This window comes from Molossus molossus, unplaced genomic scaffold, assembly GCF_014108415.1.
Source record: "Molossus molossus isolate mMolMol1 unplaced genomic scaffold, mMolMol1.p scaffold_m16_p_12, whole genome shotgun sequence".
Classification (NCBI taxonomy): Eukaryota; Metazoa; Chordata; class Mammalia; order Chiroptera; family Molossidae; genus Molossus; species Molossus molossus.
Window position 1 is genome coordinate 44,191,076 of NW_023425347.1, and position 18,446 is coordinate 44,209,521.

An 18,446-nucleotide genomic window follows, 5' to 3' on the forward strand; every position below is an offset into this window, starting at 1 on the left:
TCTCTGGTCCATGGGCCAGCGCTCTAACCGCTGAGCCATACCGGCCAGGGCAGCAATGGCATCATTAAACAATCTGTCCACTGCACCCAGGTTTGTAGCTGTGGCCCCTACCCTCTTCTCCACCGTGGAGCCCTTCGGTGGGATCTCTGGCACTCCTACCAGTGGAGCAAGAACTCCTGCAAGAAAAACCTTGTGGCTCACCTGCCAGGGAACTGAGGGTACATCCCTTCCTCCACCTCCCCACAGTCCCTAGCTGTCTCTGCATCTCTACCAGCACCCATCCTCAACTATGATGGCACCTCGCCCTCCCTCCCCAAAGGAAACGAGACAAAGGATAACAGCTTGCAATGGGTCGGTCACACCAGGGAGAAGGGTAGAAAGATGTCCTTCTACTCATGGCATCAAGGTAACATTCTCGGAGCTCCTTTCCAGTTTGGGATAGAAAATGAAGATGGTGCCCTTGTTCTGTTTTTCTAGTAAGTTGCCTAGAGAACTAGCTCCTCCAGGAGAACACATTCCAATAGGAACTGCCCCAGCTGGCTGGGGGTCCATGAAGCTCAGCCGGTGTTTCTGTCAACTCCCTAAAAGCACTAGCAACTGGGAAAGAGAGAGCGTGGATGCGATTTGGGACTTTGGTGAAGAACCTCCAGGTAAAAAGGAAACATCGAATCCCAGCCTCTCCTTTCCTCCCAGGTTAAGGTTGAAGGAATCAAAGGTTGTATGATTTCTCTGAATGAGCAAGAGGTCTAGTCTTTCAGCTAAAACTCACCAGCGCTCTTAAGAGCATGTATGAATTATTCCTCATCTCAAACAGTTCAGTACTAACACAGAGAGGCTATGGGGATGGGGGTGTTCCACAGAAGGGCACCACAATCAGAGCAGAAGTGGGATGTGGACAGGGTGACCTAGAGCAAAGATCAAAGCCCTAGTTAGGTAAGGAAGCTTCCACATGGCTAGACAGCCCAGTGTGGGGGCGAGTCCAGGTGTGGCAAGGACAGCATGGGGCGGGGAGAAGGGAAAACAGCAGCCATGCTAATGAGTGGTTGCATATATGGGACTGATCACATAAATACAACACACACATATAGAATAATGAGAACCAGGTTTGTCACTGTCAAAGATAAATAGGAAAACTAGAATGAAACTGGAATTATAGAGATCAGTGGAGATATATATACACACACATTTCAATAGAGAGATTAAAAACATGGAGGTAAATACATGTGCACACATTCTCCCCTGGTCCACGTGGGAGCAGTGAGGTCCAGTAGCAATGAACACACAAAGCACACAATGGCTCTTACAGATCATTCTCCACTCAGAAGTCTCCGAGTTCCCCAGAGAAATGGCTGACTCCAGCGCCAGAGCAGGCAAAGTACAATATGAACCAAGAACATCTTCTACCAGAAAGGAAGAAAGTGTCAAAAATGGTTGGAACATGAAAAAGGCACAGAAGTCAGAGTGAAGAGCTCCCACTGACCAAACCAGAAACAATCTGAGCATCAAAATTAATAGTATGGTAATGGATTAGAACCCCATCAAACAAAACAGGAAACCATGAATCCAAAATAAAATTATTAATTGACTGACTGACAGACAGATGGAAGGAAGGAAGGAGGTTGATTCATGAGGAACAGGATATTGACATACATTGAAAATATCTCCACCAAATACACATTAATCCCAAAGAAAAGGACGATAAAGCTTAGCAAATACCACCTTAAACAAGTCATCAACATGAACAATATCAGTAGTAGAACAAATTAAAATCCTATGCCTCCTGATAAGATGTAATGAAAAGAACATGCATCCCATGTGTGATATTTCTGACGAAGAGGTGTAACCTACATGAAGTGTGAAAAAAATAGATAAACCAACATTGAGGGACACTCTATGAAGTAACTGACTTGTGCCCTCCAAAAGCATCAAAGTCATGAAAATCGAGAGTAAGAAACCATCTCAAATCACCACTACAGGTCAAAGGAACACATGACTTTGAACCTGCTCCTTTGCTGGAAGGATATTGAGACCTCTGATGAAACCAACAGGATATGAATAGTAATGCATCAAGGTTAATTTCATGATATGAATGGTTACATTGTGGTTAGATAAGAGAATAACTTGGACTATAAATTATTTTTGCATTTACTTTTAATTATAGTTGATGTACAATATTATATTAGTTTCAGATGTATAGCATAGTGATTCAACATTTACCTACCTTACAAAGGGATCACCACAATAAGTCTAGTAACCATCTGTCACTGCACAGAGTCATTACAGTATCAATGAACTCTATTCCCTCTGCTATACATTATATCTCCATGACTTATTTTATAACTAAAAGTTTGTACTTCTTAACCCCCTTTCCCTTTGTATAGGAAATACACACTGAAGTATTTGAGGCAATGGGATATCATCAAAGTAATAAATTCCCAAATGGTTCAAAAGAAAAAAGTCTTTGTACTGTTTTGGTTACTTTTCTGTACGTTTGAAATTGCTCCAAAAAATTTTTTTTGAAAGCAGTAAAGTGTAAGGAGGCATTGAATCTCTTCCACTCATCATCATCCCACCCTCTCCCAGCTTGCCCCAGGCCCCAGCCATGCCCCAGAGCTTCTCCATTTATCACTGACCCGGAAGCAAACACCTCAAAGAGGAGGGGAGTCCTGGGCTGCACCTGCACCTTCTGCTCCAGGCAGGGCCCAGCCAAGTTTATTAAAACTCGTATGTATTATTTTAAATGGCATGCCAAAGCTGGCCAGGATACAGTGAAGCAGACACTCCTACACTGGTTTGACTTTCTAATTTTGGCTTTTGAAAACCCATTTGGCAACAAGTATCAGAATCCTTAAAAATGTTCATATCCTTTGATCAATGAACATTTCTACTTCTAGGATTCTATACTTTTTCCTTCCAGTTATGTTGAGATATAACTGACATATATCACTATGTAAGTTTAAGGTGTATAACATAATGATTTGACTTATATACACAGGGTGAGCAAAAGTAGGTTTACAGTTGTGAGTCCACAAAACAATCTATTCTTGTATTATTTTTTATTAATTATTATATTATTTATTTATGTTACAACTGTTAGATCTACTTTTGCCCATCCCTGTATATATGATGAAATAAATACCACAATAAGTTTAGTTAACATCCATCACCTCATATGGATACAAAAAGTGAAAAAGAAAAAAATATATTTTTCTCCCTGTGATGAGAAATCTTAGGATTTACTCTCTTAACAACTTCCCCACAGGCCAACTGTAGTCATCGTGTTGAACAATACATTCCTAGTATTTACTTATAACGAAGTTTGTATCTTTTTACCACCTTTATTCAGTTTCCCCATCACCCACTCCCCACCTGGGTTTGGTTTTTTACTAGATTCCAAATATAAATGAGATCATATAGTAATTTGTCTTTCTCTGACCAGCTCAGTTCAGTTAGCATAATGTCCTCAAGGTTCATTTATATGGTCACAAATGGTAGGATTTCCTTCTTTTTGACAGATGACTATCCCATTACACACATACACACATACACCACAACTTCTTTATCCATTCATCTGTCACAGGCATTTAGGTTGTTTCTATGTCTTGGCTATTGTGAATAATACTGCAATGAACATAGGAGTGCATATATGTCTTAAACATAGGGTTTTCATTTCCTTCAGAGATAAGAAAATCTTCCCAGCCAGTGTGGCTCAGTCACCAGTTTGATTCCCGGTCAGGGCACATGCCCAGGTGTGGGCCAGATCCCCAGTGAGGGGCATGCAGGAGACAGCCAATGTATGTTCTCTCTCATCGATGTTTCTATCTCTCTTTCCCCCTCTCCCTTCCTCTCTCTCTAAAATCAATAAAGAAAAAAAAAAATTTTAAGAAATAAGAGAATCTATGCTTTTTTAACATCTTAAAAACAGAAAATAATTTAGCATAACAAATGGACCTAAGGGTATTAAAAAAAAAAAAAAAACCTAAGATTCTGGATCATTAAGTTATTTCTGGTATGATGAAATATTTGATGATATATTTTTAAATCATTTTAAACAATGTTTATGAATAACTTTGTAATAACAGGGAAATATTTTTGTTTTAATATTTACTGAAAAAGCAATACATACATTTCACATTACAATCACAACTATGTTTTTACAACAATCTCTATATAGGATGGAGAAATGGACAAAGATGTGATAAAGCAATTGTAATAAAACAGTATTGGTAGAATCTAGGTGATAGGTATAGAAGTACTCACTAAAAAGTCTTTCAACTACCCTGTGTGTTTGAAAATTACCATAATAAAATATTAGGGAGAGGAACCTCTACACAGACAATAGAAGAAAACTTAAAATACAGGAGATACATTCAAATTAAAGAGCAAGTTTGTTGTCGTTTAAGTTAGGACCTGTTTGATGCAGAAAAACTATGGCTGACTTGTAAAATTACTCTGTTTGCTCATAGTTACTAATGTACTTTGGAAGTTATTTCCTCAGCCGTCAAGAAACACTGTAATATACATAAGAAATGTTTCAGCTTTTCCAACAGTCACAGAATTACAGTCAAGAAAAGAGGACAGCTGTCCTCACTGCATTTTCACACAGTGAGATTAGAAGCCAAGGGGTGGGAAATGGCATTCAGCTGGTCTTCCCCATAAGCCTGGAGGTTCGGTCCATGACCTTCCTCTCCTTAGGTCGTCTTGCCTGGTAGGTCTTAGCCACAACCCCAGCTTAGCCATGACCTTGCTGCAGAGAAGTCCCAAACCTTTGCTTCCATCCCTGGCCTTCCTCATGAGCTCCAATCACCATTTCTGAATGAGCAGCAGAAAAGTCTTCCTGGGTGTTCTGTTAGCACATCAACCAGCGTGTCCAAAAATAAAACACCGTCATCCCTACTCTTTCTCCTGTTTCCACCACCGTCAGCGGGGCGATCATTCTCACTTTCACCTTTTTCTTCTTGCCTGTACCAAACACTGCCGCCCTGATTCCACCTTTGCCATCTCTGTAACCTGCTCCGTTTCATTCTATTCCCACCATCACCATGCTTTTTCCTTCAACTCCAAGCCTAGTCAGCAAGTCACCCCCACAGGTACATTCGTTTTCTCTTCCTAAAGCACACTCGGATCCTATTAGACAATGAGACCAAAGGACCGGGAAGCTCCTTTTTACCGCTGAGAAGGTCTATGTGGTTCCCGTAGAGGAAATATTCCTGGGGTCACCAATGCTTATCCCAACAACTCTAAACCCTAGTCTTGCATTCTGACCCAAATCACCCCTGGCTCCCAAGTGCCCTCATAAAGCTGACCGTTCAAAACGCCATCTTTCCTCCTGCTGCCTTTGCCCAGATCAGCTCCTCCTAATGACTAGCTCCACTGTCGACATCTTTTCTCTCCTTCAAGGCTCCTTCCCCCGGAAACGCTGTGTCCGCTATTGGGAGTGATACCTGCACCCCCTAAGCCTCCTGCCAGCACTCGTCACGTGTGGATGTGCAAATACCCTTCACATCGGGATGTTGGCAAAATGCAGATTCTGGTCAGAAGTTCTGTAGCGAAGCCTGGGACTCTGCATTCCCGACGACCCCAGTACTACCAGCCTCCGGCTCCCAGTTTGAGTAATAAGGTTCTACAGTACGTATGTAACTTTGCTCTGTGTTGTCTGTTTCATCATTATTTCCACCGACACATTCTCTGCCCCATTAGAAAACAAAGTCTCCTCAGGTCTTAAAGAGCAGACTCGTATTTTAGGCAGAGTCAATGCTGATAGATGGGTAGGCACAGGAGGAGGCTTTGTAATTAGACTCTGAATAATTTTTGGACTGGCACAGTTAGCATGCATTGGGCAAAGTGAAGCCCAGAACTCTGGTCCCATAGCCAGGATGTACAAAAGAGTAGTCAGAACTTACAGATAAATAGGACTCAAGTTCAGAATTTTACTATATCTACCATTTAAAATATTTCTCATAGGCCCTACTGACAGCATTTATTGAGACAGTTATGTAAAGATAATACTGACATGTGGATGAGATCCAATCTAGTTGAGGAAGAAACAAGATACACACAAGTAAAAGGCATAAGAAAAATCTACAGACCATTCAGAGGCAGAAGCTAACAATGCAGATTATTTTATTTTTATTTTTATTTATTGATTAGAGAGAAAGAAAGAGAGAATCATCTATTTGTTGTTCCAGTTATTTATGTATTCATTGGCTGCTCCTTGTTTGTGACCTGACCAGGGCTGGAACCCACTACCTTGGTGTATCAGGATGACACTCTAACCAACTGGGCTACCCCACCAGGGCTAACAGTGCAGATGACTGATGTGCTTGAATAGTGAGGGAAACAATGACAAGGTTCAGATGTTCACTGATGGACACTGAATCAACCAATCTCTCTCTCTCTCTCTCCCTCTCTCTCTCTCTCTCTCTCACACACACACACACACACACACACACACAGCTGTAAGGAAGAACTTGGTACATGGCTTTCTAGTACCTCAGGAAGCTCAGCAGCATTGTTTGGTGTACTGAGCTCAGGAACACCATGTTCAGACCTGGCTGCTCTCATTTGTAACTGCTGGTTTGGGTTCCTGAGTCACAAAATGAGAAAAATGATGGCTTAAGATCCCCACACTATAACCTCACAGTCCAGGCTGTATAATCTCACTCATACACTCATGCTGGTACACACAGCAGAAAAGTGAAGAAAAACTCCCAGAATTGGTCTGACCTCCAATTATATAGCCCTGCATGTTCTATCTTTACTACCATTATTACTAGTAATAATTAGTAATTATCATGGTTATGAATGATAGTAGCTATGCCTGTTAATTATTATGTGAGAGGAACTTAACACATATTATTTAATGAATGCTTTGACAACCCTATAAGGTTTCATTGTACCCCATTTTACAGATGTGAAAATTAAGGCTCAAAGTTTAATCATTTGCTCAAAGGCTAAAGCTTCAAAGTAATGAAATGAGGACTCAAACTCCCTGTAAACTCACCATTTCTGTACCTCTCATCAGACATTTGATCAACAAATGTTTAGCAAGCATTTACTATGGAATAAGTAGCATGGTAGGAGCTGGGATTAAAAACTGAGTAAGATATGGTATCTGCCTTCAAGAAACTCCTAGTGTTATATAAGCAACAAAAATACCAATCAGGCAGCTTCATAATTGTGTTGGAAATATTGTGTGTAATATACTGCTCCATAAATCTTTTAAAAACCAGAAATGTGCTACAAAAATTTTAACAGAAATTAAGAATGCAGCATGCACCAAACATATTATGAATTTTTGCTACTACATAAAGTATAAACATAGATTTGAAACTTCCTTATAGGAGAAATAAACCAACATGATTGTCTTCTTTTTCATAAAAGATTGTATCTGATTTAAGAGAAAAGCAAAAGAACTAGGAAAATGTATCACATTAACATAACAACAGCTACTAAAATGCTTCTCATCTGTTAACTATAATAGATCTGCAATATACTGCAATAATATTTAACATTTGAATACAATCTGGCAAAAAATACTGCACTGGAATTGTTATACCACATATAACAGCTAAGTGCTGACCTCTTGTGGCTATTTCAAGAATATCTTTATATCACTGCAACTGAACAACTTTTTCATTATTAATGACACTTATTTTGGTGATATTGATCAATCTCTATTTTCCACTAAGTTATTAAATACTTAAAAAGAACTTTAGACATATAATATTACTGCAGGTGAAAAATCTTGTTATCAAAGTGCCAGAATTGAATCTCGGTTCTTAATGTGTTAGCTGACTGAGCAAGTTACCGAACTTCTCTGAATCTGTCTTAATAAAATGGCACATAGCAGAATTTAAATAAAGATTAACCATCACGCCCTGGCCGGTTTGGCTCAGCGGTTAGAGCGTCGGCCTGCGGTCCTGAGAGACCCGGGTTCGGTTCCCGCTAAGGGCATGTACCTCGGTTGCAGTTTGTCCCCGGCCCTGGTCGGTTGTGCGGGTGGCAGCCACTCGATGTGTTCCTTTCACATCGATGTTTCTCTCTCTCTCTCTGTTCCTCTCTCTCCCTCCCACTCTACCTGAACAAAAAGTGGAAAAATGTCCTCGGGTGAGGATAAAAAAAAAAAAAAAAAGATTAACCATCACCACTGTTAATTTAAACTTTAAATCTGTAACTGTATCTCTATGGAAGGCCTCCAACGCTTATTTTCCCTAAGACTTTTCATAAATATCAATTCATTTCAAACAATTTACATGAGTCAAATATAAAAATACAGCCAATGTAGATTTTTTTAAATAAAATCTATTTCCAAAACTTCATTGGCTTTATCTGAGAAGAATAACTTTCTATAATGCTTATCGTTTTAAATTCACTGAAAAAAATAATCATCCTAGGAAGAAATGTAATTATCTCTATTAAAATACCATTATCATATACTTTTAAAATAGCTAAAAAGACTTTATAGAAAAAAATTACTTAGAAACTTAGCATTCATATTTCCTTACTACACATTTCTGGATCTCTTTATAAATTATAAATCCAAAAATTCCAAAGCTGTTAGAATAATCACCAAACTCCTAAATTGCTATCATCAGAAAATATTATAGTTCCATATACAATTTAATATTCATTAACAAATTTATATGATACGATTTTCTATTAAGTCAAGTCAATCCTATAAAAGGTCTTAACTCTGTATCTTCCAGAAAGTTATTTTTTCCCAATGAGTAACATTCGAAGGCAACCGTTTGGCACTGGGTCATTTGAAAAGTCATAGTTCACAGCATAGCTTTACAACCAAACAGAGCACTTTTATCGTCAAGGTTACTTGCTCCATAAACTCCTTTGAATTATTTTTCACTTTCAAATGGTAAACACATACCAATGCTGTTTTGGTTTTAGTTTTTTTGTTTGTTTGTTTTTGTTTTTGTTTTTTTGGTTTTTTGCCATGTTACTTTAATTTTTAATATAAACTTACATTAACATCTCCAGAATAACATGTCAATGTAATTTTTATTAAGAATGAACATTTCTGAAAACTAAGAAACACGGAAATACAAACAAATAAATAATTCATCTGTTGGAGAAATGTAACATTTGTGATTTAGATTTCATGCTAATCAGATCTGAATAAGAGAAATTCCTAATGCAACAATGGTTGTATTCTTGAAATAAATTTTTTTAACTTTACCTCCCTTGGTGACTGATCACATTGCTAATCATGTACAATAATAATGACTTTTCATGTCATTAGAGGAATTTGCTACAGATGAGTAATTATAAAGGGATTACTAGTTAATTTATAAGAAATTTATGAAGAACGTTTAGTTCCCCAAATTTTTCAGCATGAAAAACAAAATTGATATTTTAAAAATGTATATTAATCTACTTATAGTCACTTTTACCACTGTACAATACTCTTCCCTATATACTTGCATATTTTTAGTAACAAAAGAGCAAAACTAATTTACTGAACTATTCTGAATTTATACTTAAATAGGGCCTCTACCTAAAATCAGTTTTAAACTTGAGGACTGTTTCAAGTTTTCACCTGTAAAAAATAAGGTTCTCCAAAGTTGGAGAAATCAAACTACACTACAAGGCCATAGTAATTAAAACAGCATGGTACTGGCCCTGGCCAGTATGGCTCAGTTGGGTGGAGTATAGTTAATAGATGAAAAATGGAATTTAGAAATGCTGACTTCATAGCTAGTAAGTGGTAAAGGCCAGGTCTACTTTGCATTATTCTTTATTATCTCTATTTTCATTATGCTTTCCATTACTATACAATTACTTTCTATCTTGAAAATTATCATTAACTCCCAATGCAAAAAAAGACATAAGTAAGCATTACATTCCATCAAATTAAAAAATATAAGACTTTTAAAAACAGTATACTCTTACCTAAATCAATATCTCGAATCCCCATGTACAATTCAAGCAGATCATCAACCTTTTCGATTGCCTTGGCTTTGGCTTCAGAGGGCTTTATCAAAGATAAGAGAAATAAGACATTATACTTCTATATGAAATCCCTTGACTGTCAAGGTATAAACAGGGGGTATCTGAGGTGGAGCCAGTTCATGGGTGTTCACTTCAGCTAATTTGAACGGAAATATGTCTCGAATGTGCTCTGCAACTCAATACAAATCTGTACAGTAAATACTTCTTTTTAGTGTCTGTGTTGCATTATGGAGTCAAAGAAAAGCCAAGAACACCATCTCCAATAGCTAACAAGTTAGAAGAGGATACAGATGTGAAAATAAATAGCTACATGACCATAATAAAGACCATTTTTTAAGGATATTTAAGGCACAGAGACATCACGGAGGAAGTAAATTTAAATCTCTAAGAGTCATGGAAGACTTCAGAAAGAAGGTGACAAGAACTGTGTTTTCAAAGATGAGCTGGTGTCAGAAACGCAGGAGAGGGCACTGCACATAGAAGGCAACAAATATGCAAAGTCTACAGGGGTTGTCAAGTCTGATAAAGGATTACAGCATGTTCTAGGGACTGCAAAATCCGTTGTGATGAGAAACGGCGTCAGCAGGACTAGATCTTAAGGGTCCTGGGTGCCGTGAAAAGGCCTCTGCTCTTTGTCCTGCAGGCCAGAGTCTCCAAACCTTTTCATGGCTCACCCCATTAGAAATAACCAATACCCTTACTGGTTAGCTTTTATTTAATTTTATTATTTGCATCTTGTGTCAATTATGCATATGTATTACCATATTAATTTGTTGTGCACATTATAAAATATTCAAAAATAGAATTTTTAGAAAAATAAGGTCATGATGAAGTATTTTTTAAGTAATATCTGTCTTACGTATTAATTGTACCAAATTATTTGTACTCTTTCTAAAACTGTTATTAAAAGTTTCAGTGAACTGCAATATATACAAATACCAAATCATTATGTTGGCCCTGGCCGGTTTGGCTCAGCGGTTGGAGCGTCGGCCTGCGGTACAGAAAGACCCGGGTTCGGTTCCCGCTAAGGGCACGTACCTCGGTTGCAGTTTGTCCCCGGCCCTGGTTGGTTGTGCGGGTGGCAGCCACTCGATGTGTCCCTTCACGTCGATGTTTCTCTCTCTCTCTCTTCCTCTCTCTCCCTCCCACTCTATCTGAACAAAAAATGGAAAAATGTCCTCAGTTGAGGATTAAAAAAAAAAAAAAAAATCATTATGTTGGACACCTCAAACTAATATAATGGTAAAACTCAAGTGAAAAGCATGATGGGATATACAAGGTGGGGCCAAAGTAGGTTTACAGTTGTTTGTATAGAAAATACAATACTTAATAAATAATAATACAAGATATGCCCAAAGATGTTAAGTAACTATCACTGCAAATGCTAAATTCACAATTACATTGTAAGGATTGATGATACTTTAATATTGTCATGAATGTATATTGCTTTGTAGTCTCCAAACTTATTTAAAATATGCATTTCATTGCAAATAAAATGTTATTTCCTCAAGTATATTGTTATGACTTTCTCATATTTTTATTTATATTAACTAAGCCTTTAAAACAAGAACAGACACGCTACATCACTCTTGCCTTCTCTGCATTGTCTTCTGAATGGTCTGTGTAAAGCAACAGGCTGTGCACAGTAACACAGGGGCTTACCTTTGCATCCACCCAGCCACTGTGTGAGTCATCGCAACAAGCACTGTGTACTCCCCACACAAAATGTCCACCACGGGCCCTGGCTGGTTTGGTTCAGCGGTTAGAGTGTCAGCCCACAGACCAACAAGTCACGGGTTTGATTCCAGTCAAGGACACATACCTCAGTTGTGGTTCGGTCCCCAGCCCCAGTCGGGGTCTTACGGGAGGCAGCCAGTAGATGGGTCTCTCTCACATCAATGTTTCTCTCTCTCTCTCTCTCTCTCTCTCTCTCTCTCTCTCTCCCCTCCCTCCCTCCATCTCTCCCACTCTATCTGAAGATAAATGGAAAAATATCCTCGGGTGAGGATAAAAAATTTAAAAATGTCCATCACAATTTCACTATTCTAAGTGACTCTCCAGGTTATCATGTCTCTTCCATTCACATACTGACTGCCTGGTTCAGTCCTCATCTTTTCCTTTATTTTTCTATTGAGACATACTTGGCATAACATTACATTAGTTTCAAGTGTACAACATAATGACACAATACATGCAGGTATTGCAAAATGATCGCCACAGTAAGTCTATATAACACCCCTCACCACACATAGCTAGTCATTTTTATTTTTTATAATGTGAACTTTTAAGATATACTGTTCAGCAACTTTCAAATATACAATATAGTATCATTAACCATAGTCACTATGCTTTACACTACGTCCCCAGGAAGTATTTATAATCAGAAGTTTGTACCTTTTGACCACCTTTATCCATTTTTCCCATCAACCCTTGCCTCTGACAACCACCAATCTGTTCTCTGGACCTATGAGTTTGAGTTTGTTTTGTTCTCTTTTGTTTTTTCTTTAGATTCAACATGTAAGTGAGATCATACGGTATTTGTCTTTGTCTGACTTATTTCATTTAGCATAATGCCCTCAAGTTCCATCCATGATGTTGCAAATGGCAGGATTTCCTTCCTTCTTATGGTTGAATTCTAGTCTCCATCTTTCCTCATTAGCAGCTGTTCCCTACTTTGTCTCCCTGACTACTATCTTCAGTCTCTCAAATCCACCCTGATCAACAACCCATGCCCCAGATCCAGGAGATTTTTCTAAAACGCAAAACTGTGCCGCTCCCCTCACAGGTCTTAAATGGCTCCCCCACTATCTCCAGGCCCTTCACCGCCTGACCCAGGCCTACAGCTCCAGCCTCACCGTCCCCACCACCTACCTCCACCACGCACACTTCCATCCACAGACGCTCAGAAGGCCCCCAGGCCTGTCATTGTTTCATGCCCAGAACACTCTTCTCTCCATCTTTAACCAGCTCGATCACTTCTCCTGGAAGGAGCTCTCTCTGACCTCCCGCCTCTCCTGACCCCTGACAGCAGCTGATCGCTTTGTGATATCACCCTTTCCTCCTGGACTGTCATAACTTCTCCTCATGCCTCCCTCCTTTCAGAGGAAAATGAGGTCTTGATTCACCGTTGTACCCTATCAGTACCTGGACCACGCCTGTCTCAACAAACACATACTGAACAAATTATGAGGTTCCTAGGTGGAGCGTCGTTCACGAAATCATCACCACAGTGAGTCTAGTTAACATCAGAAGTGCTGGGTTGTGCAGGGTGATTTGTTGAAATCTATAAATCCTTTAGTGTTTGAAATAGATCGTAAGTCATTTGTATCCGATTTAATGTTAGCACCAAACTAGCTTTTTCCTTTCATTTGGGAGCTATTTTAATTGCCCTATTTAGTGAAATAGGCTATGCGAATGGGAATGGAGTTTCCGATGTTTATCTGTGAATGAATCTTCCCTGCCTCCCTAGATAGACCTGCAGCTGCTCTTTGCACACCAGCGGCTTCTACACAGCAGGTGCTCAAACATATTTATTTGCCATGTTTACTATTAGAAGATGACAGTTCTCTTGAAGTGCCTTGGAGTTGTCCCTGCCCCCCTTGCCTCCTTTGCAAGCCGTATTAAGATCTGTCCTGTGTCATAGCCTCGTTCCCCTAGCTCCTCGCTGCCAGCTCCCTCCCAGTCTTCCATTCTCTTACCCTTCCTCTCTTCCACTGAGGTTTGCTCATTAATTCAATAAACATTTACTGACCTTCGGCAATATGCCTGGCAGTGTGCTGGACACAGGAAAGGTAAAGACTCGGAATGGCCAGAAGTCACTTCCCTGGGTTTTTGGGGGTTTGTTTGTGGGGTTTTTTTGGGGGGGGGTTTGGTACATGCCCCTAGCGGGAACCAAACCCAGGACTCTCTGGTCCGCAGGCCGGCGCTCCAACCGCTGGCCAGGGCTGGGGTTTTCTTTTTACATGCCTCAGCATATCTCATTTTCAAAATGCCTTCGGGCTCTCCCAGGTCTCTTCTTTACCCTTTGCCTCCAAATCAATCCTCTCATGCACCCTGAATCAAGGTACCGGCCTCAAAACCTTCCTGTCAAGTCCCCAAAGCTGACAACATCCTGGGTGACTCCAACATTCAGGACACTCGTGGCCTCGTGGTTCCTTGAGAGTCTACTCCATCAAGCCACCCCCACGGCTGACTCGGACCATGGTCACCCCACAAGCTCTGGGATCCGGCTCTGTAGAAAGCGCCTCCTGATGGTTCACCTGTTTCACTCTCGCTTTTCAAACAGCTGGGGAAGCCTTGGACCACCTGCACACACAGAGGGCCCGGCCGCGCCCAGTGCCCGTGGCCCTGCCTTCAGGAGCTGCCGGCCTCAGGTGCTGCCTGGGCCCTGCGCCTGCAGGACGACTGCATCACCACTGCCCTGGCTGCTGGGAGCAGCCTGATCTGCGCCTGCCACTTCGAATCCGGCCTAACCGCTGCCGCCCTCTTTGTTCACCCGTCTTCCTCCCATTTGTCTCTTCTCCTCAAATACTGACGCAGTCAATTAGTGAAATCCTTGCTCCTCTCGAGCTTAAATGAGTAATTTTTAATGCATTAATTCAGCAAAGACTTGAGCTCCTTTGATGTGTCTGGTGCTGGGGATACCGCAGAGAGCAAGACATGTGAGCCAAGGAGCTAGACAACACACCAAAGGAACAAGGACACAGTGAGTCCTGCTGTGTTTAGCGCTTTGAAGAAAATTAAGGGAAGAAAGATTAGGCAGTTGGAGGGGTGGCAGGAACAGCTATTTATACAAGATACTCAAGAGTCCTTTCAGAGAAGGTGATATGTGGGCAGAAACCTGAGGAAGGTAAGGGAGGCAGCCATGCCTGTAAATGAGCTGAGCGTTCAGGTGGAGGAAACAGCCATGCGAAGACCCTGTGGTGGCATCTGGAGTGTTTAGGGACAGCAAAGAGACCCACGTGGCTGACGCAGAGGAAGACAGGGACAGAGTGGTAGGAAATGGGGTCAGAGAAGAAATGCAGAGTCAGATCATGTCAGTCATTCTGAGGACTTCTGCGTTTGGTCTGAGTGACATGGAAAGCTACTGGAGGGTTTTGAACAGAAAAAGGAACATAACCTCATTGGTGTTTTGAATGATCATCCTGGCTGCTGTGCTGAGCAGAGGGCAGGGGGCCAGGGTGGATGCGGGAAGACAGACGAGGTGATTGCAATGTTCAAGATGAGACACTGGAGCCTTGGGCCAGGTGGGGGGAGTAGAGGTGGTGAGCTGTTGGATTCTGGCCTGTTGTGGACATAATCTACCAGGATTTGCTGATGGAAGGGATGTGGGACATGACAGAGAACAGGCCCAGATGGCTATAAAATATATCACCTGTAGAGACTGAAATTCATGAATATTACCTTTCCTTACCCAAATCTTAAGTATGTTTACTCATTAACATACTTAGGTGGCTCTGAGACTTTTTCTTGGCTCTCAGAGCTTGGCTTGACATCTTGAACATTTCTGAGCCTGTTCAGACGTCTACAGACTGCAACTGTCTGCAGGTAGCTGGGGATTGCGACAGACCAGTGTCTTCTCACGCCCTTACTTTCTATATTTCTTCTTAAAGCCTTCAGTAATTTTCATATTGATTAAACAGGCAATGAATTAGTCCATGCTTTAATTGGAACGCATGCATCACATTTAACCTCACGGTTTTATCTCTCTTTCTAGCTCTGATAACCATAAATGTCCATACGTGTCCAAGCGGAATAGGGACTAAATGAACATAACATACCACTTCTTCCACGGTGGCAGGACCCTTCGATCTCAGGCGAAGTGTCTCCCTTCCGGTACCAATTTTTTCCGTCGAGGAACTTCCAGCTTTTGACCTTGGCTCTGTTTCTATCAAGATATAACAGAAGGGGAGAGGTGTTCATATTCAGAAAGAATCCCAACAGACTGCTGTAAAAGCTGAAGTCGTTTCCATCACAAAGCTCCGTACAATTATTGCAGAGATTTCACAAAAGGTATAACTCCTTATAAAACTTCCCCAAACGAGTTCACCTGCCTTGTGTGAGTCTCATCCGGGAGTCTCTAGGAGAGGTCTGGGTACAGAAAGGAAAGGGAAATATTTGGAACGTACAGATGGGAAAGACTGGAAGTTATCAGGAATAAAAATTATAACAGTTGGCTTTACAGGAAGAGTAAAGGGGTGTACGTGGCGGGAAAGCAGAGGTGGTTCAGTTGAACTTCTTCAAGGTCATGAAGAAGGGAAAGAGCCATATCTTGATTCTTCAAATAAACGTAAAAAAAGGACAGAGACACTTACCTGAGTACCTACCTTCTGTCTGATGCTTTGCACATGAAACCCCATTCAGCACTCAGCCCAGCCTGTGAGGTGAGGCACAGCCTTCATTTTACAGAAAAGGGAACTCAACTCACGAAGGCACAGAGCTGGGATTCAAACCCAAGTCTGTGACCCCAACGTCTGCACGCTTTCCTCAACAGCACCCCGACACCACACCTCTTGGAAGCACGAAGGATACATTCAGAGGTGACCCCGTGAGAGAAGCAGGTTCTGAAGAAAAAGAGGCTGGGAAGGGGCCCCAGGAAGGCCCTCCCCGCAGGGGGCAGGCGGGAGGCCGGGCGCAGGACCCATGGGACGTCACCCCTTTCCTCACGCTCGGTTTGTGTCTGTGCTTTACTTTTGGTTTTGACTTTCCAAGTCACAAAGAGTCGCCCCCGAACACCAAGCAGTGACATAAATGAGTGAAAGGGTGGGGTGGGGACTGAGGACAACCGGAAGGGGCTCGCCCTCCCCAGCCCACTTCAATCACTGGCTCCCTTGGGCCTGAAGGCCCTGCATTGCCAGATCTACTTGAAACTGGATACTCGGAGTTTTTAAATGAATCTTCTGATTTTTAAGTTTTGTCCATTGAGTTAAACACATTTTGGCCAAAATAAAAGATGTCCGTAGGTCAGATTCCAACCACAAGCCACCCATTTATAACTTCTGCAAATATTCTCCAAGTCCCCTTGACTGAAGACTCGATGTGGAAGCAGTATGGGGCAAGGACAGAGGCGGGGTGGGGAGATGCTGCATCAAGAACTGGACATAGCCGGCCGGTGTGGCTCAGTGGTTGAGCATCACCCATGCACCAAGAGGTCACTGGTTCGATTCCCAGCCAGGGCACATGCCCAGGTTGTGGGCCAAATCCCCAGTAGGGGACGTGCAGGAGGCGGCCAGTTGATGTTCTCTCTCTTCAATGTTTGTCTCTCTCCCTCCTTTTCCCTTCTCTCTCTAAAATCAATAAAGAAAATAAATTTTTTTTTAAAGAACTGGAGATAACTGAGCTATCATGAGCAATCACGGGTCAGGCTGGGACATGCAAGTAGGTGGTGGGGTCCGCACAAGCTCTCCAGACACAGCCGCCACGCGGCCCGCACCGACGCACGCTCACTGACTCGGAACCCAGGGTAATCCTCATCTTTAGCAAGTACGGTTTTGCTATTAAGAATCTACTCCAAAGTGATTAAGGATTTTACATATTAGCTTTAACCTGCATTCGAGGACAGAATGGCCAAAAACATGTTTGCCTCTGAGAATGAAAGAATTGGAAATTATCATGAGGTAAAGTAGAGCAGATCCCTTAAGCCAAAACCTATAAATGGTGACTGCTGATGCTGATGCTGATTGCAGTGACCAGTTCTCAAGAGACGAGCTACAGCGGCACGTCTGCAGCCCTGGTCTTGCCAGTCACACTGTGTCGGGTTTGAGGAGAAGGGATTGACAAAAGCAAAGATGCCCAGCACAGACTTTCCAGAAAGGGGCCCAAAGAAGCTGACAAGGTCACTCTGTCATCTGCACTGTCCAGGATTCTGTACGCTTGGCAGCATGAGTGTTCTCAGCTGAGTTATATATAGACCTGCGGTGGTGAAGACAGTGTCAGCTTAATAAACAACCTCATGCTCCCCACCCCCCATACCACACATACACCACACCCCTGAGATTTCACCAAATGACCTACTCGGTATACTTCGTCTTCCCATATAAATTCCCTGCTGGGTGGGACATGAACTGCTCAGCTAACGTGTGTTTTGGTCCACCACTACATAGACATTTCCAACTGCAAAGTGATACGCTGTCATTCTGACTTAGTAAGAAGTCTCTGGTAGGTTTGGTGAGCATGATATCACCCTGGAAAACTGAACAGCTCTAGATGCACTGAAAAAATAAAAAGTTTCTGGGATTTACAAAGCTAAGGACCCAGATTCTGGATTGTGGGTGCTTCATAAAGGGATTGTCACCCATGCTTGAGAAGTCAGCCAGCCCCCCAAAGGGTGTCTATCTTACCTCGCTCTTATCTGTAACACCAGCTGTTCCAAGGGGAAAATATGTAGAATAAAATATTTTTTTAATTTTTTTCCTTTATTGATTTTAGAGAGAGAAGAAGTGAGAGGGAGAGACAAATAGAAACATCGATAGAGAGAACAT

The 18,446-nt window shown here is 41.6% G+C and overlaps 1 protein-coding gene across 1 annotated transcript in view; it reads right to left on the bottom strand.

The window, feature by feature from the left end:
* GIPC2 (GIPC PDZ domain containing family member 2) overlaps positions 1 to 18,446 on the bottom strand; it is an 88,962-nt gene that overhangs the window by 782 nt on the left and 69,734 nt on the right. Inside the window, exons 4-5 of the mRNA XM_036256868.1 lie at positions 15,747 to 15,853; positions 9,907 to 9,988 (exon numbers count right to left, since the gene is read on the bottom strand). Of these exons, the coding sequence (XP_036112761.1) occupies positions 9,907 to 9,988; positions 15,747 to 15,853 (189 nt within the window). The remainder of the gene's footprint in view (positions 1 to 9,906; positions 9,989 to 15,746; positions 15,854 to 18,446) is intronic.